The sequence below is a fragment of the Bos taurus genome, chromosome 16 (assembly GCF_002263795.3).
Source record: "Bos taurus isolate L1 Dominette 01449 registration number 42190680 breed Hereford chromosome 16, ARS-UCD2.0, whole genome shotgun sequence".
NCBI lineage: Eukaryota > Metazoa > Chordata > Mammalia > Artiodactyla > Bovidae > Bos > Bos taurus.
Window position 1 is genome coordinate 56225125 of NC_037343.1, and position 23705 is coordinate 56248829.

Consider the following 23705-nt stretch of genomic DNA (forward strand, 5'->3'; position numbering starts at 1 on the left):
TATTAATCAGAGATTGTAAAATTAGTTTTGTGTCCTGAACCCAGACTACAGACATCTTTTGTTTGGCCCATGTAGCAATGAAAACAATGAGAAATTTTACATAAAAAGTAAAACTGTCAAATTATCTAGAAAATATCTACTGAACTTGGCAGTTACAAGGTCATGAATGGTCCTGTCATGAAAAGTAAGTGGAACTCGCTGTTCATTATTGATTAAAGGTCCTAGAAGTTACCTGTTAACCTGTAGGTTTTGTCCAGGAGGGACACAAATCCCATTTTCTTTCCAGTGGAATAGATGACTCCAAAAGTTAAATATAGTTTTACTACTCTGTAGGACAGTAAGTAATTTGTGTCTAACTTTGCAACCCTACACTAATATTCCATTGTTAAATTGTCTATAAATACTTAGCGCTGCAAATGCACTTTTTGGCAGTTTTAACAAGGCTCTGGTTCCCTCACTGCTTTATGCAATGAGTTGTATAAAATATTTGTTAATATTCATTTTTTACTTGCATGAGAATCAATTTCACCTTTTTGAAATTAATGCTTTTAACAAAACTTTGGCGCGCTGTCAAAGGGACACTCAGCAAAATCTTTTAAGATTTTTTTTGATGTGGACCATTTTTAAAGTCTTTATTGAATCTGTTACAAAACTGCTTTTGTTTTATGTTTTGATTTTTTGGCTGTGAGGCCTGGGATCTTATTCCCCCTACCAGGGACTGAACCTGCACCCCCTGCATTGGAAGGCAAAGTCCTAACTGCTGTGCCACTAGGGAAGTCCAGAATCTAAGCTTTTGAAAGTTTACTTGCAAAGAAAGTTTGTGAGGAAGTTCAGGCTTTAGAAGAACAAGCTTGCCAGATAGAAACTACAAGAATTTATAGAAAGAAACTACACAATTTCCAAACATAGAGTCTATAATTAGTTTGTTCATGGTTCTCATACTATCCATATTTTTAGACATCAGCATAGCAAAAATCAGATACAAAGTGTTTGATTTTAGGGAGTCTAATTTTAGAGGAAAGGCTCAGGTTCCCGAGTTTCATTTATTTGAGGGACTAGAACTGGACACCGTGACCCTGATGTGTGTGTCATTGATGATAGTCTGGCTTTATCTCAGGACACAACGTTCACTTTCTTCCCCTTGATTTGGGATCTCAATGGCACCCCACTCCAGTACTCTTGCCTGGAAAATCCCATGGACAGAGGAGCCTGGTAGGCTGCAGTCCATGGGGTCGCTAAGAGTCGGACATGACTGAGCGACTTCACTTTCACTTTTCACTTTCATGCATTGGAGAAGGAAATGGCAACCCACTCCAGTGTTCTTGCCTAGAGAATCCCAGGGATGGGGGAGCCTGGTGGGCTGCCATCTATGGGGTCGCACAGAGTCAGACACAACTGAAGTGACTTAGCAGCAGCAGCAGCAGTACCATTCAGGTATGACCTAAACCAAATCCCTTATGATTATACAGTGGAAGTGAGAAATAGATTTAAGGGCCTAGATCTGATAGATAGAGTGCCTGATGAACTATGGAATGAGGTTCGAGACATTGTACAGGAGACAGGGATCAAGATCATCCCCATGGAAAAGAAATGCAAAAAGGCAAAATGGCTGGGGAGGCCTTACAAATAGCTGTGAAAAGAAGAGAAGCAAAAAACAAAGGAGAAAAGGAAAGATACAAGCATATGAATGCAGAGTTCCAAAGAATTGCAAGAAGAGATAAGAAAGCCTTCTTCAGCAATTAATGCAAAGAAATAGAGGGAAACAACAGAATGGGAAAGACTAGAGATCTTTTCAAGAAAATTAGAGATACCAAGGGAACATTTCATGCAAAGATGGGCTCGATAAAGGACAGAAATGGTATGGACCTAACAGAAGCAGAACATACAAGAAGAGGTGGCAAGAATATACAGAAGAACTGTACAAAAAAGATCTTCACGACCCAGATAATCACCATGGTGCGATCATTGACCTAGAGCCGGACATCCTGGAATGTGAAGTCAAGTGGGCCTTAGAAAGCATCACTACGAACAAAGCTAGTGGAGGTGATGGAATTCCAGTTGAGCTATTTCAAATCCTGAAAGATGATGCTGTGAAAGTGCTGCACTTAATATGACAGCAAATTTGGAAAACTCAGCAGTGGCTACAGGACTGGAAAAAGTCAGTTTTCATTCCAATCCCAAAGAAAGGCAATGCCAAAGAATGCTCAAACTGCCTCTCAATTGCACTCATCTCACACGCTACTAAAGTAATGCTCAAAATTCTCCAAGCCAGGCTTCAGCAATATGTTAACCGTGAACTTCCTGATGTTCAAGCTGGTTTTAGAAAAGGCAGAGGAACCAGAGATCAAATTGCCAACATCCGCTGGACCATGGAAAAAGCAAGAGAGTTCCAGAAAAGCATCTATTTCTGCTTTATTGACTATGCCAAAGCCTTTGACTGTGTGGATCACAATAAACTGTGGAAAATTCTAAAAGGGATGGGAATACCAGACCACCTGATCTGCCTCTTGAGAAATCTGTATGCAGGTCAGGAAGCAACAGTTAGAACTGGACATGGAACAACAGACTGGTTCCAAATAGGAAAAGGAGTACGTCAAGGCTGTATATTGTCACCCTGCTTATTTAACTTATATGCAGATTACATCATGAGAAACGCTGGACTGGAAGAAACACAAGCTGGAATCAAGATTGCCAGGAGAAATATCAATCACCTCAGATATGCAGATGACACCACCCTTATGGCAGAAAGTGAAGAGGAACTCAAAAGCCTCTTGATGAAAGTGAAAGTGGAGAGTGAAAAAGTTGGCTTGAAGCTCAACATTCAGAAAACGAAGATCATGGCATCTGGTCCCATCACTTCATGGGAAATAGGTGGGGAAACACTGGAAACAGTGTCAGACTTTATTTTTCTGGGCTCCAAAATCACTGCAGATGGTGACTGCAGCCATGAAATTAAAAGATGCTTACTCCTTGGAAGGAAAGTTATGACCAACCTAGATAGCATATTCAAAAGCAGAGATATTACTTTGCCAACAAAGGTCCATCTAGTCAAGGCTATGGTTTTTTCCAGTGGTCATATATGGATGTGAGAGTTGGACTGTAAAGAAGGCTGAACGCCGAAGAATTGATGCTTTTGAACTGTGGTGTTGGAGAAGACTCTTGAGAGTCCCCTGGACTTCAAGGAGATCCAACCAGTCCATTCTGAAGGAGATCAGCCCTGGGATTTCTTTGGAAGGAATGATGCTGAAGCTGAAACTCCAGTACTTTGGCCACCTCATGCGAAGAACTGACTCATTGGAAAAGACTGTGATGCTGGGAGGGATTGGGGGCAGGAGGAGAAGGGGATGACAGAGGATGAGATGGCTGGATGGCATCACTGACTCGATGGACTTGAGTCTGGGTGAACTCCGGGAGTTGGTGATGGACGGAGGCCTGGCGTGCTGTGATTCATGGGGTCGCAAAGAGTCAGACACGACTGAGCGACTGAACTGAAGTGTACCCAATTACTCCTGATGGCAGCAATGCGAGGAGGCAGTTTGCTTCTACATGATACATGAAGGGCAATTATACAACTGGAGAGAAGCAGCACTGAATTTCTGTTGACTCTTAAAAATGGGAAATTCTGAGGTGTTTTATGTGCTGGCAGAAAAGGAAGAGAGAAAAAGCTCTGTGATGATCTGGAGGAAAACCATTCCAGACTGAAAGCAAGCGCAGAGCACAGACCTGGAAGTGAGAACAAACTCAGTGGATTCAGGAGTGACCAAAATGCCAGTGTTTTTAATCAGGGAGAGGGGAGCTGGTGAGAGATGAGTTCCCCTGGATAAAGGAACTCAACAGTGAGATTTAAGGTCATGCAGAACAGTCTAGGTTGTGTAAGGAGTGTGGACTTTATTCATTTGAAAAGATTACCTTGGCTACTCTGGAAAACTAACTGTAAAGGCACAGTGGGGAAGCAGAGAAACCAGCTAAGTGGCTAACAGTCCAGACAAAGTACTCACGCCTTGGCCTTGGGTGGTAGCAGTGGACATCGTGAGAAGTGGTTTTATTTTCAACATACTTCGAAGATAAAGCCACCAAGACTTGGCAGAGCATGGGATGTAGGACTGAAATTGAAGGCTCAAGTATGACTCCTTGGCCTGAGCCACAAAGAGAATGAGGTGACCATTCACAGAGCTGGAGAATAACTGGAAAAGCTGATCTGGGGTGTGAGGATGAGAAATCCGGAGGTATGTTGTTGTTTTTCGGTTGTTTTGTTTTTCAGACAAGCTGAATTTGACGTGCTTATCAGACATCCAAGCAGAGGCAGAGCCTGGAGCTCAGAGGAGTGGTGGAACTGAGCAGTGATGTCTGAGTCACTGGTAATTGGTGGTATTTAAAACTGTGACCTTAGGCTATCTGGTGGGAGAATTTGCCCCAGCTGCATAATCGAGCAAATTTAAAAATCATTGGGTTAGGTCAATTTCTCACACAGTGAAATGGGATATTTATTCCTATTTAATTAAGTACCTAAAGAATTCCAGGTTTCCAGTTAGACTTTTTTGTTTTGGCTGTGCTGAAGGGCTTGTGGGATCTTAGTTGCCCGATCAGGGATTGAACCCAGGTCCAGCAGTTAAAGACAAGTCCTAACTATTGGGCATTAGGGAATTCCCTAGACGCATTAAAACAAAACAAAACAAAAAAACTTGAGATATAACTAAAAAAAACAAAAAAAAGAACAAAAACAAAAACAAAAAAACCCCAACAAACCCACAGATCTTAGGAGTTAGTTCTATGAATTCTGACAATGGCATGTATCAGTGTTTCTATCAACCAGGGAAAATTCCCTCCTGGACCTACTTAAATATACCTTTTAGTTAACTATATCGCTTCCCTAGTGGATCAAACAGTAAAGAATCTGCCTGCAATGCAGGCGATTCTGGGGTTCCATCCCTGGGCCGGGAAGATCCCCGGAGAAGGGAATAGCAATCTACTCCAGTATTCTCGCGTGGAGAATTCCACGGTCAGGGGAGCCTGGCGGGCTACAGATCACTAGAACATACAAAAGAAAACGCAAATTACAGTTCAGTGAAATTTCTACAAAGTGAACACATCTGTAACCAGCATCCACAGCAAGAAAACAAAATACTGTTTGAACCGCAAAAGCCCCCTCGTGGTTCCTTTCTGTCATTGTCTCTCCTGCTTAAGGAAAGACTAGTCCGATTTTTAATGTCTCGCAGTTTTAGACTTCGTTTAAAGGGAACCAAACGATAGGACTTCCTCCTGGCGTCTTTTCCTTTAACATCAGGTTGGAAATTCGTGCACGTTGTGCATACCTGTCATTTGTTTTTGTACTGCCCTTCACATTCTTGACCATAATGGTCCGCCTGCTTTTTAATACTCCTTTTCCTCCTTTGACTTGCAGATTCTAATCTCTACCTCGGACGACGTTATAAAGCCGAATGCGGGCTATTTGACTTCTCAGGGGTTATTGTTTATGTTTTCGACGGGCTGCCAAGAGCTATAATAATCTGAAAAGAGGGTTTCTTAAGGGTCTTAGGAAGCCAGATAACGGGAGCTAGAACAGGAGCAGAACGCATCCCCAGGAAAGCTTGGCTCATATTTTCTAAGGTCGATGTTGTTCAGTCGCTAAGTCGATATCTATGGTCTACCGGCTCACTTAAACCGACTCCAAACCTGGGTGACAACTAGAGATTCGCAGAATGGTCGGTGAGGACTCCACGGGAAGTGCTTCCACGGTGTACGGAGGGAAGGGGGCAAAAAAGAGAGTCGCTCAGTCACGTCCGACTCTTTGCAACCCCATGAACTATTACAGCCCGTCAAGCTCCTCTGTGCACGGGGTTTTACAGGCAAGAATACTGGAGTGGGTCGCGGGGCCGCAACCCCTGGGCCCACGGAGATAACCATATATTACTACGCTTACTACCCGAGCCGCGACGCGGGTCCGGGTCACGTGCAACCCCTCCTCCTCTCCTGGTCCGTAGTGACGTCACCACGTCGTACACGCTAAATCGTGACGTCTCCAGGTGCAGCTGTATTACTTGCCCCGCCGCGCTAACGGGTCCGGTCACGTGGCCAATGCAACTCCACCTCCTCTCGCGGTCCGTGATGACGTAACCACGTGGTACACACTAAGTCGTGCCGTCTCCAGAGCGCCAGAACGTAGTGAAAATTAAAATTATTCCCTTCAGGACTCTGCAGTTAACGTTCTCGTTCCCTCTCACATTAATATAAATAGGTTTCCTTTTCTCCCCCTTTTTTTCCTGGCCTCGTAGAAGTTCACAAATTAGTGTTACACAAGATGGCCGCCTCGATGGCCCCGGAACCTAGAGCGCACGGAAACAACCGACTCTGTCAACTTCCGGTTTGGACCCCACAGATTTCCGGGGTTGGGTTATGGTTATTACCGTACGGAAGGCAGCAGTTCCGAGCTGCGACTGCGCGGGCGGGACAAACGGGGTCAAAGTATACTCCGTAGAGTTCCCGGGCTGGGAGGTGGAGGTGTTACTCTTCTCGAACTGCCGGTTTGATCGCGAGAGTTGAGTGTTGCTAAGAGACGAGATGGCTGGGGCGGGGCCAGGAGGGGCGAGGAGGAGCCGAGCCCGGTAGGCGGTGTTTGAGGCTGGCTGGGCGGTGGCGAAGGACTCGCGAAGGTTCCAGAGGCGCCGCGTGCGGGAGGCGGGCCGAGATCTCGCGCAGGGTCAGGTGTGCTCGCTGGCTGTGTCCGCCGCTACTCGTGCCGGTGTTGTCTGCGCTCGCGGTGAGAGCGCTCGGTGCCGCGTTTCACGTTCTCCGTCCTACGCCGCTGCAGCCCGGGCCTTGCCTGACGCAGCCCGATCATGTCTTCAGCTTTGGAAGAGGTAAGGAGTTCGGCCCCATCTTCCTCGCTCGGCCTTGCTGGAGCTTTCCGCTCCGTCTCCCGCCCGTTTCCCGTGCCGAGCTGCCCTTCGGCCGGTGGCGGCACCTGCCAGTCAGGCCGCCAGCCTGCGTCCTCGGATTCCCGCCCTTGCCGCCTAGCCTCCCATCCGCCCAACTGCAGCGGCCTCGGTGCCGACCCGGCCGCTGCGGGCCTCGGGGCCTCCGCTTCCCCCCGGAAAGTTGCTTTCCGACGCCTCCACGGCTCGGTGTGGGTGAGCGGGAGATGTGGTTCCAGGTGGCAGGTAGGTGCGGTGGTGGACCTGAGGGCTGGTCACCTTCACGTTATCCTCAGGCTCCTCCGCTCGGGTTAACACGAGCCTGAGGACGTGAAGCTTCGTTAAATTACAGCTGATTGCAAAAACTGTTGTTCTATGGTAGAGGGCGGTTGGAAATGGGAAATTCTCGGTCCTAGCACTTAAATCTCTTAGTCATGTTTTCTCTGCACGGACTTTGGACAAATTATGGTGCTTCTGTGGGCCACAGTAGTATCCATTTCATAGAGTCGTAAAGACCAAGAGTTCTAAATGTTGAAAACAGCAGTCTGCTATAGGCGTTTTCAAAAAATAAATTGAAAAGTTAGTTGTAACTTAGTAGTGGTAAATAGCTTTTTCTCTTTTAAGCCCTGTAAACTGAACAAAGGCAGTATTTTTGGAGACTGCGCAGTTGCAGAACGGGAATCATAAACTTGATTTGCTCTTTTTCTGACTTAAGATGTCAATACTGTTATTCACAGTAAAGTGTTGAGTATCCCCTGGCTAGATTTGTTCTTTGGAAATCTAATGGTTAATATGAGCAAGACTGGGAAATCTCACAATTGACTTTATTGAATCTGAAAATTTGCTTTAAATGAAGAAAACGCGCATGTGTGTGTTATTCTAGATAACTTGCCACAAGTTTGTTATGTGTTAAATATAGGCCTGATGGTACCATGTGCCCTGAGGAAAGAGTCTCTGAAGTGGCTTTTTTGTGTTTCAGTCGCTCAGTCCTGTCCGACTCTTCGCGACCCCATGGACTGCAGCATGCCAGGCTCCCCTGTCCCTCACCAGCTCCTGGAGCTTGCTCAGACTCATATCCATCGAGTCAGTGATGCCATCCAACGATCTCGTCTTCTGTTGTCCCCTTTTTTACCCTCAGTCTTTCCCAGCATCAGGGTCTTTTCCAATGAGTCAGTCTTCACATCAGGTTGGCCAAAGTATTGGAGCTTCAGCTTCAGTCGTTCCAATGAATGTTCAGGATTGATTTTCTTTAGGATTGACTGATCTTGCAGTGCAAGGGACTGTGAAGATTTTCTTCTCCAACACCACCATTGGAAAGCAACAGTTCCTCAGTGCTCAGCCTTCTTTATAGTCCATAAAGAAGTGGCTTTACAGTCCTACATATGGATAGTTCTGCACTAGTCATCTTCAAGGTAGGGAGCTTTCTAATTGCAGTGTATACAATTTAGGGACAGTTTGGATTTTTGGTTTTGTTTGAGATGAAAGTCACAGGTTTTAACCATTTTCGAGTGTACAGTGCAGTGCTTTTTAGTATTTTCAGTGTTGTGCTGTCATCAGCACTGTATAATTTTTCAACTCTCAGAGAAATCTGTCAAGCAGCCATTAAGCAGACACTTCCCATTACTCCTCCCGCCAGCCCCACCAGTCTAGTTGTGTCTCTATGGATTTGCCTGTTCTGAGCATTTCATAAAAGTGGAATGTTACAATATATGACCGTTTTGCTTTTTGGCTTCTTTTACTTAGCATAATGTTTTCAAGTTCATTCCTTGGTGAAGCATGTATTTCTTTATATGGCTGAAGAGTATTCTTTTGTTTGGATATACCACATTTTCTTTATTCATAAGTTGATAGACACTTGGATGATTTTCACTCTTCGGGCCCCTAGAACAGTGTTGCCCTGAATACTTGTGTACACCTTTATATGTGGATATATGGTTTTCAAATCTCTAGGTATATATCTGGGAGTGGAATTGTAGGGTCGTATGGTAACTAAGAAACTGCTGAACTCCTTTCCGAAGTGCATCATTTTACATTGCCACAAACAGTGTGTGGAGGTTTCAATTTCTGCACGTCCTCAACAACACTTGTTGTTTGCTGGATTTTGTTGTTAGTCATCCTAGTGGATGTGAGGTAGATTTAATATGTTTACTTAATGATGTTAAGCATCCTTTCCTGCGCTTGGTGGCCATTTGTATATCTTTGGAGAAATGTCTACAAGTCCTTTGCCTGTTTCAAGGCACTTTGGTTTTAATGCTTCCTAGTGAAGAATTTGGAAATAAAAAAAGTATGTTTATGAATAGGGATAAAAGGGAGATGTGATTTTGCATAAGGAAAACAAATGAATACCTAGACAAATTAAAATGCTGTATCTAAGGTATGTGTACAGGAAAAGTCCCAAGGGATCAATTTTACTGGTCATATCTCTGCAAATAACAGAGAACTGAGGAATTACCTTAAACAGGCTTGCTGTAAGTTGCTTCAGACTTTGAGTGGATATCTTATTTTTGTAGTACTATAGAGTTTGGCTGTAGAGAGGGCTTAGGGATCTCTTGCATAATTGTCTGTTTCTTTTTCTCCTAGAAAAAGGATTTCTATTTCAGTCAAGAAGTAAAACCTCTTGTTTAGACTATACATTTTCATTTGTTAAGTCCTTACTCAGAATATACTCATTGTGCATTTTAATTTTTTTGTCATCTTTTTATTATGATGTGAATTTTTAAAACCATGATAACGGAAAAGATTGATTTGAACTAAAAGGAACTTGGTACTATGCTTAAAAGATGAGCTTGCAATTTTTGTCTTAGTAACATGAATTTTGGGAGGCGGTGATAGAATTTGTACAGGAGACTGGGCACAGTTGGACTTTTTATACCAAGTTCGCAGTTACAGATAGGTGAGACAAGCGCATCTGAGTGAAATGAGATAAAAGACCTGGGGTAAAAGGCATCTATACGGAAAATGCAGAAAGTCTTTGCATTTTCTAAGACTCATAAACACTTTAAAGCTGTTCTTTGGGTATTATACCAAGTTACCAAGCATTTAAATATTTTTATATTGAACCTTACATGATCTCTGGCTATAATGTCAGTCTTCCTGTCAAATTGCTAGTATCAAGTGAGAATGTAAAGTCATTTTAACAAAAATGAATCCCTTGTTTATAAAGATCTCATGCGTTTGCAGTAGGTCAGAAGATAAGTGGGAAAAAGTTTTTAAGCCCATTAATTTTTTAATAGTGTCTTGGTCTCTCTCTAGAAAGAAATAGAAATCGGCCATGTGTTGGCGTGAGAAGAAGGAACAGGTGGCATTCGCAGTGATCAGGAGTGTGGTGGATTGTTTGCCCAGGTTTTCCCCCTACTGTGCAACCCAGTCCCAGACTTCTGATGGTAAAATTAACCAGGAGCTTTAGAATCAGACAACTTATTAGAAGAAATTTGTCTTTTTTTATCTTTTGTCTTAAAATAGTAAGCTTTTTTATTTATACTATTTGAGGTGGGAAGATCATTGAGGACCAATCATTGATGGAATGTAGAGGATTACCTCAGTCGAGTAGCTGTATCATTTCACCATGCTTATCATGTACTCATTTATTTTAATATTTTAAAAATTCCTAGTGTCTGATGACAGGATTGCATGTTACAGTGAAATCCATGAATCCCTTTTTGTTGAATTTATTCATCTTATCAGGAAATACTTATAAATCACAAAAGTATCTTGTAAATACAATTTTTAAAACAAAGGCAGATAGCAAACAGTCTACCAAACTGGAAAAATCTGGCTTGATTACCTATTGTTAATTCCAAGTTTTCCTTTTTAAAAGAAAGGGACCTTGAGTTATTTACAATTCAGTAGGCTGGAGGAAAGACTCCTAGTTGCTACCAATCCTAGACAATTTAAGTGACCCTCTTATTCTTAGCTCTTAGTTCAGTAAGTTGAAATGATCAATATGCACAATATCAGACTATCTTTTTTATCGTATCTAATTTATCTTTTATTTTAACACAGCTCCAGAAAGATCTAGAAGAGGTGAAGGTGCTGTTGGAAAAAGCCACTAGGAAAAGAGTACGTGATGCCCTGACAGCTGAAAAATCCAAGATTGAGACAGAAATGAAGAATAAGATGCAGCAGAAATCACAGAGGAAAGCAGAACTTACAGAAAATGAGAAGCCAGCTGCTGTGGTTGCTCCTATTACAACAGGATATACAGTGAAAATCAGTAATTATGGTATGACTTGTCCCTCACATCACATCCAGCTCTTTCTGCCTCTGAGGAGGCCTGTTCTTCAGTAGTGACTAACAAAATCATTTTTGAAAAGTTCTGAGTGAGTGTTTTTGGTCATTCGAAATAGAGGACCTGTCAGCTCTTATTTAATAAGATGGTTTTTAAGAGATTAAAAAGGAACCTATTCTGAAATATATTCAGTATATGTGGACTCAGCTTTGTATCTATATATGTTTATCAAAGAAAATTTGGATAATAGAAAAAAAAACATGAAGGAGAAAATAATAGTAATTCTACTATTCAGAGATATTCTAGTAATAACCGTAATACTGTTTAGAATACAATATTTTATAAGGGATATAATGCATGTCCCAAAAAAACACATGTACAATTAACATTTTTAAACTAAAGTGGAAAAGCATTAATCAATACTTGTTTATTTTACCACAAATTGTAAGCATTCAGTATTTCCAACTCATTGGTAATAGTGATATATTGATATATGTTAGCTTGCTATGTATTTAAATTTTTTTCTTGTGTGTATGTGTATATACACTTTTTTTTTGGATTTGCTGAATTTTCATAGATATCTTTTTTACTGGAGTATAGTTGCTTTACAATGTTGTATTAGTTTCTGTTGTACAACAAAGTGAATCGGCTATGGGTATACTTACGTCCCCCCTGTTTTGGATTTCCTTCCCATTTAGGTCACCACAGAGCACTGAGTCGAGTTCCCTGTACCATGTAGTCAGTTCTTATACCTGTTTTATACACAGTAGTGTATATATGTAAGTCCAGTCCAGCCCACCACCGCCACCCCATTCCCCCTTGGTATCTGTGTGTGTTCTCTCTGTGTGTGTCTTATTTTTACTTTGCAGATAAGTTCACCTATACCGTTTTTCTCTTTCTGACTCACTTCACTCTAAGACAATCTCTAGGTCCATTCACATCTCTGCAAATGGTACAGTTTCATTCGTTTTTATGCTGAGTAATATTGCATTGTATGTATGTACCACATCTTCTTTATTCATTCCTCTAGATGGACATCTAGGTTCCTTCCCTGTCCTGGCTGTTATAAATAGTGCATCAGTGAACATTGGGACGCATGTGTCTTTTGAATTATGGTTTTCTCTGAGTATGTGCCCAGAAGCGAGACTGCTGGATCGTACAGTAATTCTGTCTTTACTTTCTTAAGGAACCTCCAGACTGCTCTCCGCTGCGACTACACCAATTTACATTCCCACCAACAGTGGAGGAGGGTTCCCTTTGCTCCATACCTTCTCCAGCATTTGTTGTTTGTAGGTTTTTAGATGAGGGCTAGTTTCATATATATGGACAGCTTTTTGCCTTCCTGTTTCCTATTTCACTTTGCCAAACCACCACCCATATTAACTGAGGAAGGGAATCCAGTTAAATTCAAAAAACATTTCTGAGCATCTAATATCTTGTATTGTACTTGGACTTGTGAATACAAAACAGTGAGCAAGACCCAGTCCCCGCTCATGGTGTGGTTGGGACATACACACCTGGTACCATAACAGTGTCATAATACCATTTTTCCTCAGTTGACTGTAGACTTTTATTTTGGAAGCAGTACAGCTTGAAGTCTGAGTAATGAGCTCTCATGAAGGCAGGGATAATCTTTTTTTCTTTGTACTCTCAATATCTAACACATAGTAAGTACTTAATAAATACTTGCTTAACCGAATAAAGCTTTATAAAGTATTATGAGACTATAGCTGATAAAATAACTCTGCTGGAAGGTAAGAGTCAGGGAGAATTAGAAGAAACATCTCAGTTTAAAAGGTGCGTTCAGCACTTGTGAAGAAAAGAGAATTGTATGAGCAAAGGACATAAAGAGAGATATGAAGGTCATCATGTGTTTAGAGTATTGTCATAGCAAAAAGCAGTTTTAAGTGCTGTGTTTAAGTGATGTGCTGCAGTACTGTAGGAAATATGCTAAGTACTTCTTTGACTATAGAAAACTGGCCTGAAGGTGGTAGGGCTGTGGCATCTTAACTAGGAATCTAGGTTTGTGTTTAGGGAGAAACTTATCGGTGGGGAGGATGGGTTGAATGAATGGGAACAAACTAAATTAAATTCTCCAGAACCCTCTAGCACATTTTTTTTTTTTTTAACACTACATTTCTATTATACTGGACCAGGTAAGAAAATGTCATATATATAGTACACAATAAATAAATAAAAATGTTTTGTTATGTAATATGCTTTTTATATGATGTTTGTGTGTTTTCTGTAAACCCTCTAGGTTAGAGACTAAATAGTTTGATAATATATACTGAAGTAACATTTATTAGATGTTGTTAGTCAAATTTGGTGTATTTGGATGAATTTGACTCTAAATTTATATTCTGCTTTATCAGGGAAAGGGATTGAGGAAGCTAGGATTGCATTTGTTGAACTGCTTAGAGAAGTGGGTATGATTATGGAATTAGATAATTAACTGAATTTTTTTTATGAACTATATGCATTTGCTGTTCTAGAGATAGTATCAGGCTTTACTTCTGTTGTTTTCTGTTGTTATTGTTACCAGGATGGGACCAGTCAGATAAGTTTGTGAAAATCTACATTACCTTACCCGGAGTTCATCAAGTGCCTGCTGAGAGTGTGCAGGTGAATTTCACAGAGAGGTGAGTTCTCACAGTGGAGAAGATTGCTTTATAATGGGTCCTTTCCTTTGCAGTTTCTAAAATTCTGCTTGAGTATTAATTATCCTTTACATCCGCTTTAAAAGTTGAGTCTTCTGCTCTGAGATGGCCAAATGCACATCCTAAAATAGAACTGTGGCTTTTTTTTCCACAGGAACTGATTATCACCTTTTAGAGAACTAGAAGGATAATGTACTTACTATTGTGTTGTAGGTCATTTGATCTTTTGGTAAAGAACCTAAATGGGAAGAGTTACTCCATGATTGTGAATAATCTCTTGAAACCCATCTCTGTGGAAGGCAGTTCAAAAAAGGTAAGTTTACGTTTTTGGTCATAATACTGTGAAATCTTATGAAATGAAGATGAACTGGAATTAACTTATCCTGCTGCTTGTTTTTTAAATAAAGTTTTATTTGGACATACCATGCTCACCTGTGTACATGTTGTCTGTGGCTGCTTTTGTGCTACAATGGCAAGTTTAAGCAGCTACAGTATACCGTGTGGCCCACAAAGCCTGAAATGTTAAACTTATCTAGTAGCTCTTTACAGAAAAAGTTTGCCAGCTCCTGCTCTAGAAAAGTAGATTATAAGAATACTGCATTAGAATCAGGAGGGTATTGAACAAACAGAAAATAGTTAGAATGAGACTTGGGTTTTAATGCCAGGTTTATCACTTGCTGTGACCTTTGGCAGCTCACTTCATCACTTTGTACCTCAGTTTTCTCATTTGTACAATGGGAATAAAATCTGTTTCACAAAATTGAAATAAAGTGTCTTTGAAAATATTTTTCACTGATTCATATAATCTCTACCTAATTTAAATAAAGTTTAATGCCTCTGGTATATAGACGCGCCATTCTGCTGTGTTTACATAGTTAATGAAGCAGCTGAAAGGTAACATTAGAATATAGTTCAGTGATTAGCTTATGACTCCCTGCTCCTTTCTTTGTCCACTAATGGCATAGCTGAAGGTAGTACTCAAAGAACTCCTAGAGTCATATGAATGTTTGTTGAAAGGGTTATGTGTTCTTGCTCTTTTTGCATATTCACCTTCCAAACTCCTTAACCAATACTGCCTGACATGGTTTTCTGCATGACTCTGACTGCTCTTACCATATTACTCTGTCCTTCAGTCATCAAAATCCAGCATTCCTCCTTATTTTCAAATAACCAAAATCATCCCTTCTTGCAGCCTTTCTCCTTGCCATGTCAACTGCCTGGAAGGCCCTCTTTTGCTGGATCTTGGGCCACGGCTCAAATTTCACCTCAGAAAGGCTTTCCGAGTGAAGTTCCTTCCCTAGTCCCCATTAATATCCTCTTTAATCTCCCCCAGTCCCATTAATACCCTCTTTTGATAGCACCTAGTATTTGAAGGTATTCCAGTTTTACTTGTATATGATTTCATTTCTCCATAAGTCTTCAGACTCCAGCCTATTTATAAAACTATTACTAATACCTAAACAGGTCCTGTATATAACAGTAACTCAAGTAATTGAATAAATAATTATATTCTAAATATTCATGCTTATCACCATGTGTTCTAAGTTGTACCTGTTTTCTACTTTTTTCCTAGGTCAAGACAGATACAGTTCTGATCTTATGTAGAAAGAAAGCAGAAAACACGCGGTGGGACTACCTGACTCAGGTTGAAAAAGAATGCAAAGAGAAGGAGTGAGTCTGTTCTCATTTGAGGATTATAATGTATTTTTTACTGGGATTATAGATTTTCATTGATAGTAGTCTGTAATTTTGTATTGCATTTGTATTATAGTCTATAATTTGACCACTTACCTTATGTCCTCTGACTGACCAGCCCATGTCTTGCTTCCAGCTTGTCAGAGGGCACCAGAAGGGGGCATGTGTCTAGCAGGTTGCTTCTTAAGGAGGTCTTTGTACTTGTGGTTGGTTGTTTTTGCCAGTTCTTAACCCCGGGCTGTGGTGCTTCTATACAGGTAACTGCTCGTTCCTGGGAGACTGCATTTCAGTAGCTACAGAGTAGCCCAGATGCCCATATACAGTTTTTGAGTTCCACAAGTTTCTGCTATATAATTAGAATTTCACTATCACTGGTGGGCTTCCCTCATAGCTCAGTCGGTAAAGAATCTGCCTGCAATGCAGGAGACCTGGGTTCGATCCCTGGGTCGGGAAGATCCCCTGGAGAAGGAAATGGCAATCCACTCCAGTATTCTTGCTTGGAAAATTCCATGGACAAAGGAGCCTGGTGGGCTATAGTCCATGGGGTCGCAAGAGTTAGACACGACTGAGCGACTAAACCACCACCACCATCACTGGTACAGAGTGAAAAAGAGAATATTTTTATCTTACTTAGTAATGGCTATTCTGAAAAACATTTTTATTCAGAGCTGCTTCCATTCTAGGTCAAACATTCCTCTGTTCTCCTGCAGTGGTAATGTACTACATTGTGTCAATTAGCCATCAACATCTCTTATTCCCCCTTCCCATAGCCACTGGGCATTTGGGTTGTGGTTGGCTAAGGTTAGGCATTATCTGTGGAATTGCTTTTAAGTCTAGAATGGGTCACTTGAATATAGGAACCTGTCTTACTGTTACTATATCCCAAGAATCTGGCACTTAATGAGGTGAGTGGAAAAGTTAACGGGCCCAGTTTGCACACTGATTAAACTAGAAGTGTGCTTTTATACCACCAAGCCCAAGACTCTTGTATTTCAGTCTTAAGAGGAAGGCTTTTCTAATTAAAATATATATGTGCTTCAGTATGTGTCTATGTGTTATAATGTATGTTTATTTTTTCTCAATGAAATTTTTATAATACATGAGGAAACATGGTTTTAAAACATTAAAACAGTTCAGAAAGGTAAATGATTATTTACTTACCTTTTCTGCTAAAACTCCAGGAAATGCCAGGGTCCCAAGATAACAACCCCTTACCATTTTTGATGACATTCTTTGATGAGCTAGCTGTGGGTGTATATTGTCTTAGATAAATTCATGCATGTTTTGATTCTTTCTTTTAGGATACTGTCTGGCTCTTAACACGTGTACTTCCTACAGCCTAATTAGTCTCTCTGTACTTAGTAATCATAAGGTATAAACTGTTATATATATATTCCTTCACTATTTATTGTGTATTTTTTTTTAATAGAAAGCCCTCCTATGACACTGAAACAGATCCTAGTGAGGGATTAATGAATGTTCTAAAGAAAATTTATGAAGATGGAGATGATGATATGAAGCGAACCATTAATAAAGCCTGGGTGGAATCAAGAGAGAAGCAAGCCAAAGGAGATACAGACTTCTGAGACTTTAAAGTCTTTTGGGAACTGAGATGTGGAAAAATGATGTTTCCAATAAGGAAATGTTGCTGAGCTGCACAAATAAATCTGACATATAACTACTTACACAGCCGCCTTCTAAGTAAAGGCAGTGAATTCTCCATTTCCTGCTGGAGGATTTATTTAAATAAAATACGCTTATTAAACACTTCCTCCATGGATGGTTTCTTTAGTAACCAGGCCATTTTATTCAAGAAGAGTAACGTTGTATTCTGGTGTGAAATGTAAAAAAGCGAATCTTGCCTAATGAAAATGCCGCATCGTGTGTATTGTTCAGCTCAGAGGTAGAAAACAAAGTTCATGCTTGCCTTTCAGTTCCTAACATCAGCTCCCGCCAGTGTAAGAATAAAAATAAAGCCTGAATTTTTACATGAAATGCAAATTTGTACCTGTGTTTTAAGGTTGTTACAGAGGTTGATTGCTTTACTCCCACAGCTTAAGTAATTCACATAGCATGTATCACAATGGCCTAATCACAAATATTTTTCTCTAGGCTTAAATATATTTATGAATAAATTAGAACTAAATCTAAACATAACAGACAAACACATTTGTATGGTACTAATAAGGATTTTTGCTATGGATCAGATAGATGGCTTATAAAAACAGTAACCCTAGAGCAATAATAAATGTGCACATCCATGTATTTTATGCTCAGAAAAGTTAGTAAAGCTATTCTGTCCAAGAGTATGTTAGAAATGTCAGGTTTTTAGGGGTATTGTTTATTTAAAGGTTATTATTCCTCCTAAAGTGACAAGAGCAAGATGCACAACCCCCCACAATAACCAAAAACATTGAAAGAATTCTAAAATTATTAACAGTTTCTTAGAAAAAGGAATGTAAAGTGACCTTTAACATACAAAAGTACCTTGTTCAGAAGAGAAATAATTTTAAAACAGTCTAAAATGTACTGACTGTTACGGTATGGGGCAATATATATATGGTAATGGATTAAAAAGGTTGAGAAGCTTAAAACTTGTATAGAGGAATACTTGGTAGTATTTACCAGAATTATATATGTATTTATCCTCTCACAATTCTACTAGGCTCTTTCCCAGAGATAACACTGGCAAAAATTTGGAGTGATACTGAGGTATACACAAGATTGGAGACACCCAAATGTCAACTCATAGGGGAATGAGTGAGTGAACTAGTACTTTGAAACATCTACACAGAAAGTACTGATGATAGTCACCAAAAAATGAAGATGGTTTCCATATACTGATACACAGTGATCAACCAGGAGACAGTAAGTGGAAAAGCAAAGTGCAGAACCTTGTTTCTGTTAAACCTACCTTAGTGTCGGCCAGGGTGAGAAATGTGAATATGTAAAATATATATATATATATATATATATATATATATATTTGCATATAAATAGACAATGGAAGAAAAAACTCTAAACTAATAAAAATGGCCACCAATAGGGAAAGAAAAGAGATGGGATGGGAGCAATCCTGTGAATGTACCTTTTCCCATTGTTTTGACCACCTACAATTTAAGAATTTAAAACCTAAAAACCTGGGGATGGATCAAGATGGCAGAAGAAAAATATGTGGAACTCACCTCATACAAATACAGCAAAAATACACCCACCTAAAGAATAATTCTCACCAAATGCCCACTGAACACTGGTGACAAATCTCATAGAACCAAAGTGGCAAGAGATATCACCATGTAGCTGGGTAGGACAAAACTGACCAGTTTCCTCACCCTGGGATCCTTCACCAGCTGAAAGGTCAGCTGGGAAAGAAAGCCTCAGGTGCAAACGTGGGGTGCAACACCCAGCTTGTGGCAGGCAGGGCAGAAAGAGATCAGCACGGAGGGTCATGCCACCTCTGCACTTCCTAGCCCAAGCGAAGGGAATTGTACAGTATTTTATAAAAACCTATAAGGGAAAAGAATCTGAAAAAATAACCGATACGTGTATGTATAGCTGAATCACTGTGGTACACCTGAAACATTATTGAATAAGTCAACTACATTTCAAGTAAATCATGATCAAAACAAAATACCTTAGGAATGAACTTGGTGGCTCAGCTGGTAAAGAGCCCTCAATGCAAGAGACATGGGTTTGATCCCAGGTTGGGAAGATTGCCTGGTGAAGGCAGTATTCTGGCCTAGAGAATTCCATGGACTGTATAGACCTTGGGATTGCAGAGTCGGACAGGACTGAGTGACTTTGACTTCAGGAATGAATCTAATCAAGAAGGTGAAATACATGCTGAAAACTATAATAAACACTGATAAAGGATACAGAAGGAGGTTCAAAGAAAAAAACATGCCATGTTGTTGGATTAGAAGAACTAGTTAAAATGGCCATACTACCCAAAGCAGTCTACAGGTTTAATGCAATCAATGTACCCATGACATTTTTCACAGAACTAGAACAAGTAATCCTAAAACTTATATAGAACCACAGAAGATCCAGAACTATCAATGCAATCCTTAGGAGGAAAAACAAAGCTGGAGGCATAACCCTCCTAGACTTCAGACAGTACTACAAAGCTACACTAGGCAAAATAGTATGGTGTTGGCACAAAAACAGACATGGATCAGTGGAAGGGAACAGAAAGTCCAAAAATAAACCCACAAACCTGTGGTCAGTAATCTTCGATAAAGGAGGCAAGACTATAATGGAGAAAAAGCCTCTTCTGCAGTTGGTGGTGGGAAAGCTGAACAGTTGCATGTAAATCCAGACTTATTTCAGGAAAATAAATTAAGTTCCTTACAGAAAAATGACAGCTGATGCAGAAAAATAAGGGAATTTAGAAAATCACCATTAATTGAAACAGAGGTCAGGGTAACAACCATCAGTGAAATGCTAAAATCATTAATGACACCCCTTCAAATGCAGGGGTGACGCTGCCCCTCCCAAATCCACTGAACTTAAATCAGGAGGCAAGGGATGAGACTGCCGGCCAAGAGAATAGTGGAAGCAAAGGCATCAAACAGTGAAACTGTGGCCACTTCAAGTATCAGAACTAAGAAGCACACAACAAAGGCCTATCAAGGAAGGCATCACATACGTGAAGGAGCTAACACTTAAATACCAGTTTTAAGCAAAGGAATGAGAGTTTGCTCTACAGATAAGTGACTGTAGAGCAAAAGTTGGACAACCAGATATGAGCCTTCTGATCCATTCCTAAAATATTAAACCTGAATCTGGTCAAGCTACTGGATGTAAATACCACTTTATAGGAATAGACTAAGTTAAAGGACACATAAAGAAGCAAACAGCCAAATGTTGACATTCTATAGGACCAATAACCTGGCTCCTCCAACAAATGAATTACATGAAGAAAAAAGGGAGGAGTAGAGATGGCAAAAAAAAAAAAATGTTAACAGTACTTGAACCTGATTCAAAGGAAAAGGTAGGTTATCAGTGATATGCCAGAAGTCAGCAGCTTTCATGGTCTCCTTATGATCTGTAATCAGTAAAGTCACTCAGTCATGTCCAGCTCTTTGCAACCCCATGGACTGCAGCACTCCAGGCTTCCCTGACCAGCATCAACTCCCAGAGCTTGCTCAAATCCGTGTCCATCAAGTTGGTGATGCCATCCAACCATCTCATCCTCTGTCGTCCCCTTCTCCTGCCTTCGGTCTTTCCCAGCATCAAGGTCTTTTCCAGTGACTCAGTTCTTCGCATCAGGTGGCCCAAGTACTGGAGTTTCAGCTTCAACATCAGTCCTTCCAATGAACATTCAAACTGATTTCCTTTAGGATTAATGGTTTGATCTTCTTGCAGTCGAAGGGACTCGCAAGAGTCTTCTCCAAAGCCACAGTTCAAATACATCAATTCTTTGGTGCTCAGCTTTCTTTTTGTCCAACTCTCACATCCATACATGACTACTGGAAAAACCATAGCCTTGACTAGATGGACCTTTGTTGGCAAAGTTATGTCTCTGTCTAGGTTGGTCATAGCTTTTCTTCCAAGGAGCAAGCGTCTTTTAATGGCTGCAGTCATCATCTGCAGTGATTTTGGAGCTCCCCAAAATAGTCTGTCACTGTTTCCATCGTTCCCCATCTATTTACTTGAAGTGATAGGACTGGATGCCACGATAATAGTTTTTAATGTTGAGTTTTAAGCCAGCTTTTGCACCCTCCTCTTTCACTTTCATCAAGAAGCTCTTCAGTTCCTCTTCACTTTCTGCCATAAGGGTGGTGTCATCTGCGTATCTGAGGTGAATGATATGTCTCCCAGCAATCTTGATTCCAGCTTGTGCTTCATCCAGCCCAGCCATTTCACATGATATATTCTGTATGTAAGTTAAATAAGCAGGGTGACAATATACAGCCTTGACGTACTCTTTTCCCAATTTGGAACCAGTCTGTTGTCCCATGTCCAGTTCTAACTGTTGCTTCTTGACCTGCATACAGATTTCTCAGGAGGCAGATAAGGTGGTCTAGTATTCCCATCTCTTTAGGAATTTTCCAGTTTGTTGTGATCTACAAAGGCTTTGGTGTAATCAATAAAGCATAATTTGATGTTTTTCTGAAATTCTCTTGCCTTTTCAGTGATGCACTGGATGTTGGCAATTTGATCTGCGGTTACTCTGCCTTTCCTAAATCCAGCTTGAACATCTGGAAATTCACAGTTCACATACTGTTGAAGCCTGGCTTGGAGAATTTTGAGCATTACTTTGCTAGCGTGTGAGATGAGTGCAGTTTTGCGGTAGTTTGAACATTCTTTGGCATTGACCTTCTTTGGGATTGGAATGAAAACTGACCTTTTCCAGTCCTGTGGCCACTGCTGAGTTTTCCAAATTTGCTGGCGTATTGAGTGCAGCACTTTTCACAGCATCATCTTTTAGGATTTGAACTAGCTCAACTGGAATTCCATCACTTCCACTAGCTTTGTTCATAGTGATGGTTCCTAAGGCCCACTTGACTTAGCATTCCAGGATCTAGGTGAGTGGCTCTAGGTGAGTGATCACACCATCATGGTTATCTGGGTCATCAAAGATCTTTTTTTGTATAGTTCTTCTGTGTATTCTTGCCACCTCTTCTTAATATCTTCTGCTTCTGTTAGATCCATACCATTTCTGTCCTTTATCGAGCCCATCTTTGCATGAAATGTTCCCTTGGTATCTCTAATTTTCTTGAAGAGATCTCTAGTCTTTCCCATTCTGTTGTTTTCCTCTATTTCTTTGCACTGATAACTGAGGAAGGCTTTCTCATCTCTCCTTGCTATTCTTTGGAACTCTGCATTCAAATGGGTATATCTTTCCTTTTCTCCTTTGCCTTTCAAGTTTCTTCTTTTCTCAGCTATTTGTAAGCCTCGTCAGACAACCATTTTGCCTTTTTGCATTTCTTTTTCTTGGGGACGTTCTTCATTCTCCTGTAGTGTCACAAACCTCCTTCCAGTGGTTCTTCAGGCACTCTAACAGGCACCTAATCCCCTAAATCTATTTCTCACTTCCACTGTATAATCATAAGAGATTTGATTTAGGTCATACCTGAATGGTCTAGTGGTCTCCCCTACTTTCTTCAATTTAAGTCTGAATTTGGCAGTAAGGAGTTCATGATCTGAGCCACAGTCAGCTCCAGGTCTTGTTTTTGTTGACTGTATAGAACATCTTTGGCTGCAAAGAATATAATCAATCTGATTTTGGTATCAACCATCTGGTGATGTCCATGTGTAGAGTCTTGTGTTATTGGAAGAGGGTGCAGCCAAATAAAAAAGTTGTCTCCTTTTCTACTTTGCTAATTCTACTACCTTAGTTCAGGCCCTTGTCATCCTGAACAATTAAGATATCCTCCTAGCTGTCTATCTTGCTTGTAGTCTTTCCCTTTCATGGCCACCCACCACCACACAGCTGTCATTCCTTTGCTTAAAACTCTGACAGCTGGTATTTAAGTCTTAGCTCCTCACATGCGATGCCTTCCTTGATACAGCCTTTGTTGTGTGCTTCTTAGCTCTGATATGTTGAAGTGACCGCAGTTTCACTGTTTGATGCCTTTGCTTTCACTGTTTTCTTTGCAGACAATCTCATCCCTTGCCTCCTGATTTAAGTTCAGGTGTCAGCTCCAGGAACATCTTCTAGACGGATGTTAGGTAGGTGCTTCTGTACTACCCCATGGATATTTTAACACTGGGCTGAGTTACAGCAAAAGACAACTTTTTCTCCCTTTATTCATTTCTGTTACAGATGAAATAAATATGAATACAGCAAATACATACCATTCCAGCAGGACTTTTCCTCCTGGGATAGGTTTTGAGGCCTTAAAGAGGCACATTTTGTTCTAAGGGCTCTTGAAGATGGAGCACGAAAACAAGTAGTGATTCTCTTTTGGCTGAGCCATCACACAGAGGTTGAGCATTAGTTAGATAATCCAGAACATCACATTTACCTTCCAATGTACTGTCTTTACAATCAACTAAAAGTAAAGTGAGCTGTGCAGATCTGGGTAGCCAGCCCAGGATTAAAAATTGCCACAGATGAGCTACATGTCAACGAGCTGGAGGAACAGTAAAACAATACCGCTGGATGAAGTAATGCTCTTTAAAAAAATTCGAACACTTACATGTTGCTAAAAGATTAAACTTGAAGGAAAAGACAACCATACAGAACATATTTTCACAAACTTC

The 23705-nt window shown here is 40.6% G+C and overlaps 1 protein-coding gene across 2 annotated transcripts; it reads left to right on the top strand.

Annotated features, from left to right (window-relative positions):
- Positions 1 to 6682: 6682 nt before the first annotated feature.
- CACYBP (calcyclin binding protein) lies at positions 6683 to 17489 on the top strand. 2 transcript variants are annotated; one of them, XM_059875559.1, is made up of 7 exons: positions 6683 to 6857; positions 8165 to 8323; positions 10914 to 11133; positions 13685 to 13781; positions 14013 to 14112; positions 15373 to 15470; positions 16924 to 17489. In XM_059875559.1, the coding sequence occupies exons 2-7, from the start codon at positions 8294 to 8296 to the stop codon at positions 17078 to 17080; spliced, it is 702 nt and encodes a 233-aa protein (XP_059731542.1). In that variant the 5' UTR covers positions 6683 to 6857; positions 8165 to 8293; the 3' UTR covers positions 17081 to 17489.
- The last annotated feature ends 6216 nt before the right edge of the window (positions 17490 to 23705 follow it).

Bases quoted from the DNA above. Each gene is read 5' to 3' on its own strand.
- CACYBP (XM_059875559.1), top strand. From the start codon at position 8,294: ATGGATAGTTCTGCACTAGTCATCTTCAAG. The intron at 13,782-14,012 runs GTGAGTTCTCAC...ATTGTGTTGTAG, and splicing joins CAGGTGAATTTCACAGAGAG to GTCATTTGATCTTTTGGTAA. The intron at 15,471-16,923 runs GTGAGTCTGTTC...TTTTTTTAATAG, and splicing joins AAAGAATGCAAAGAGAAGGA to AAAGCCCTCCTATGACACTG.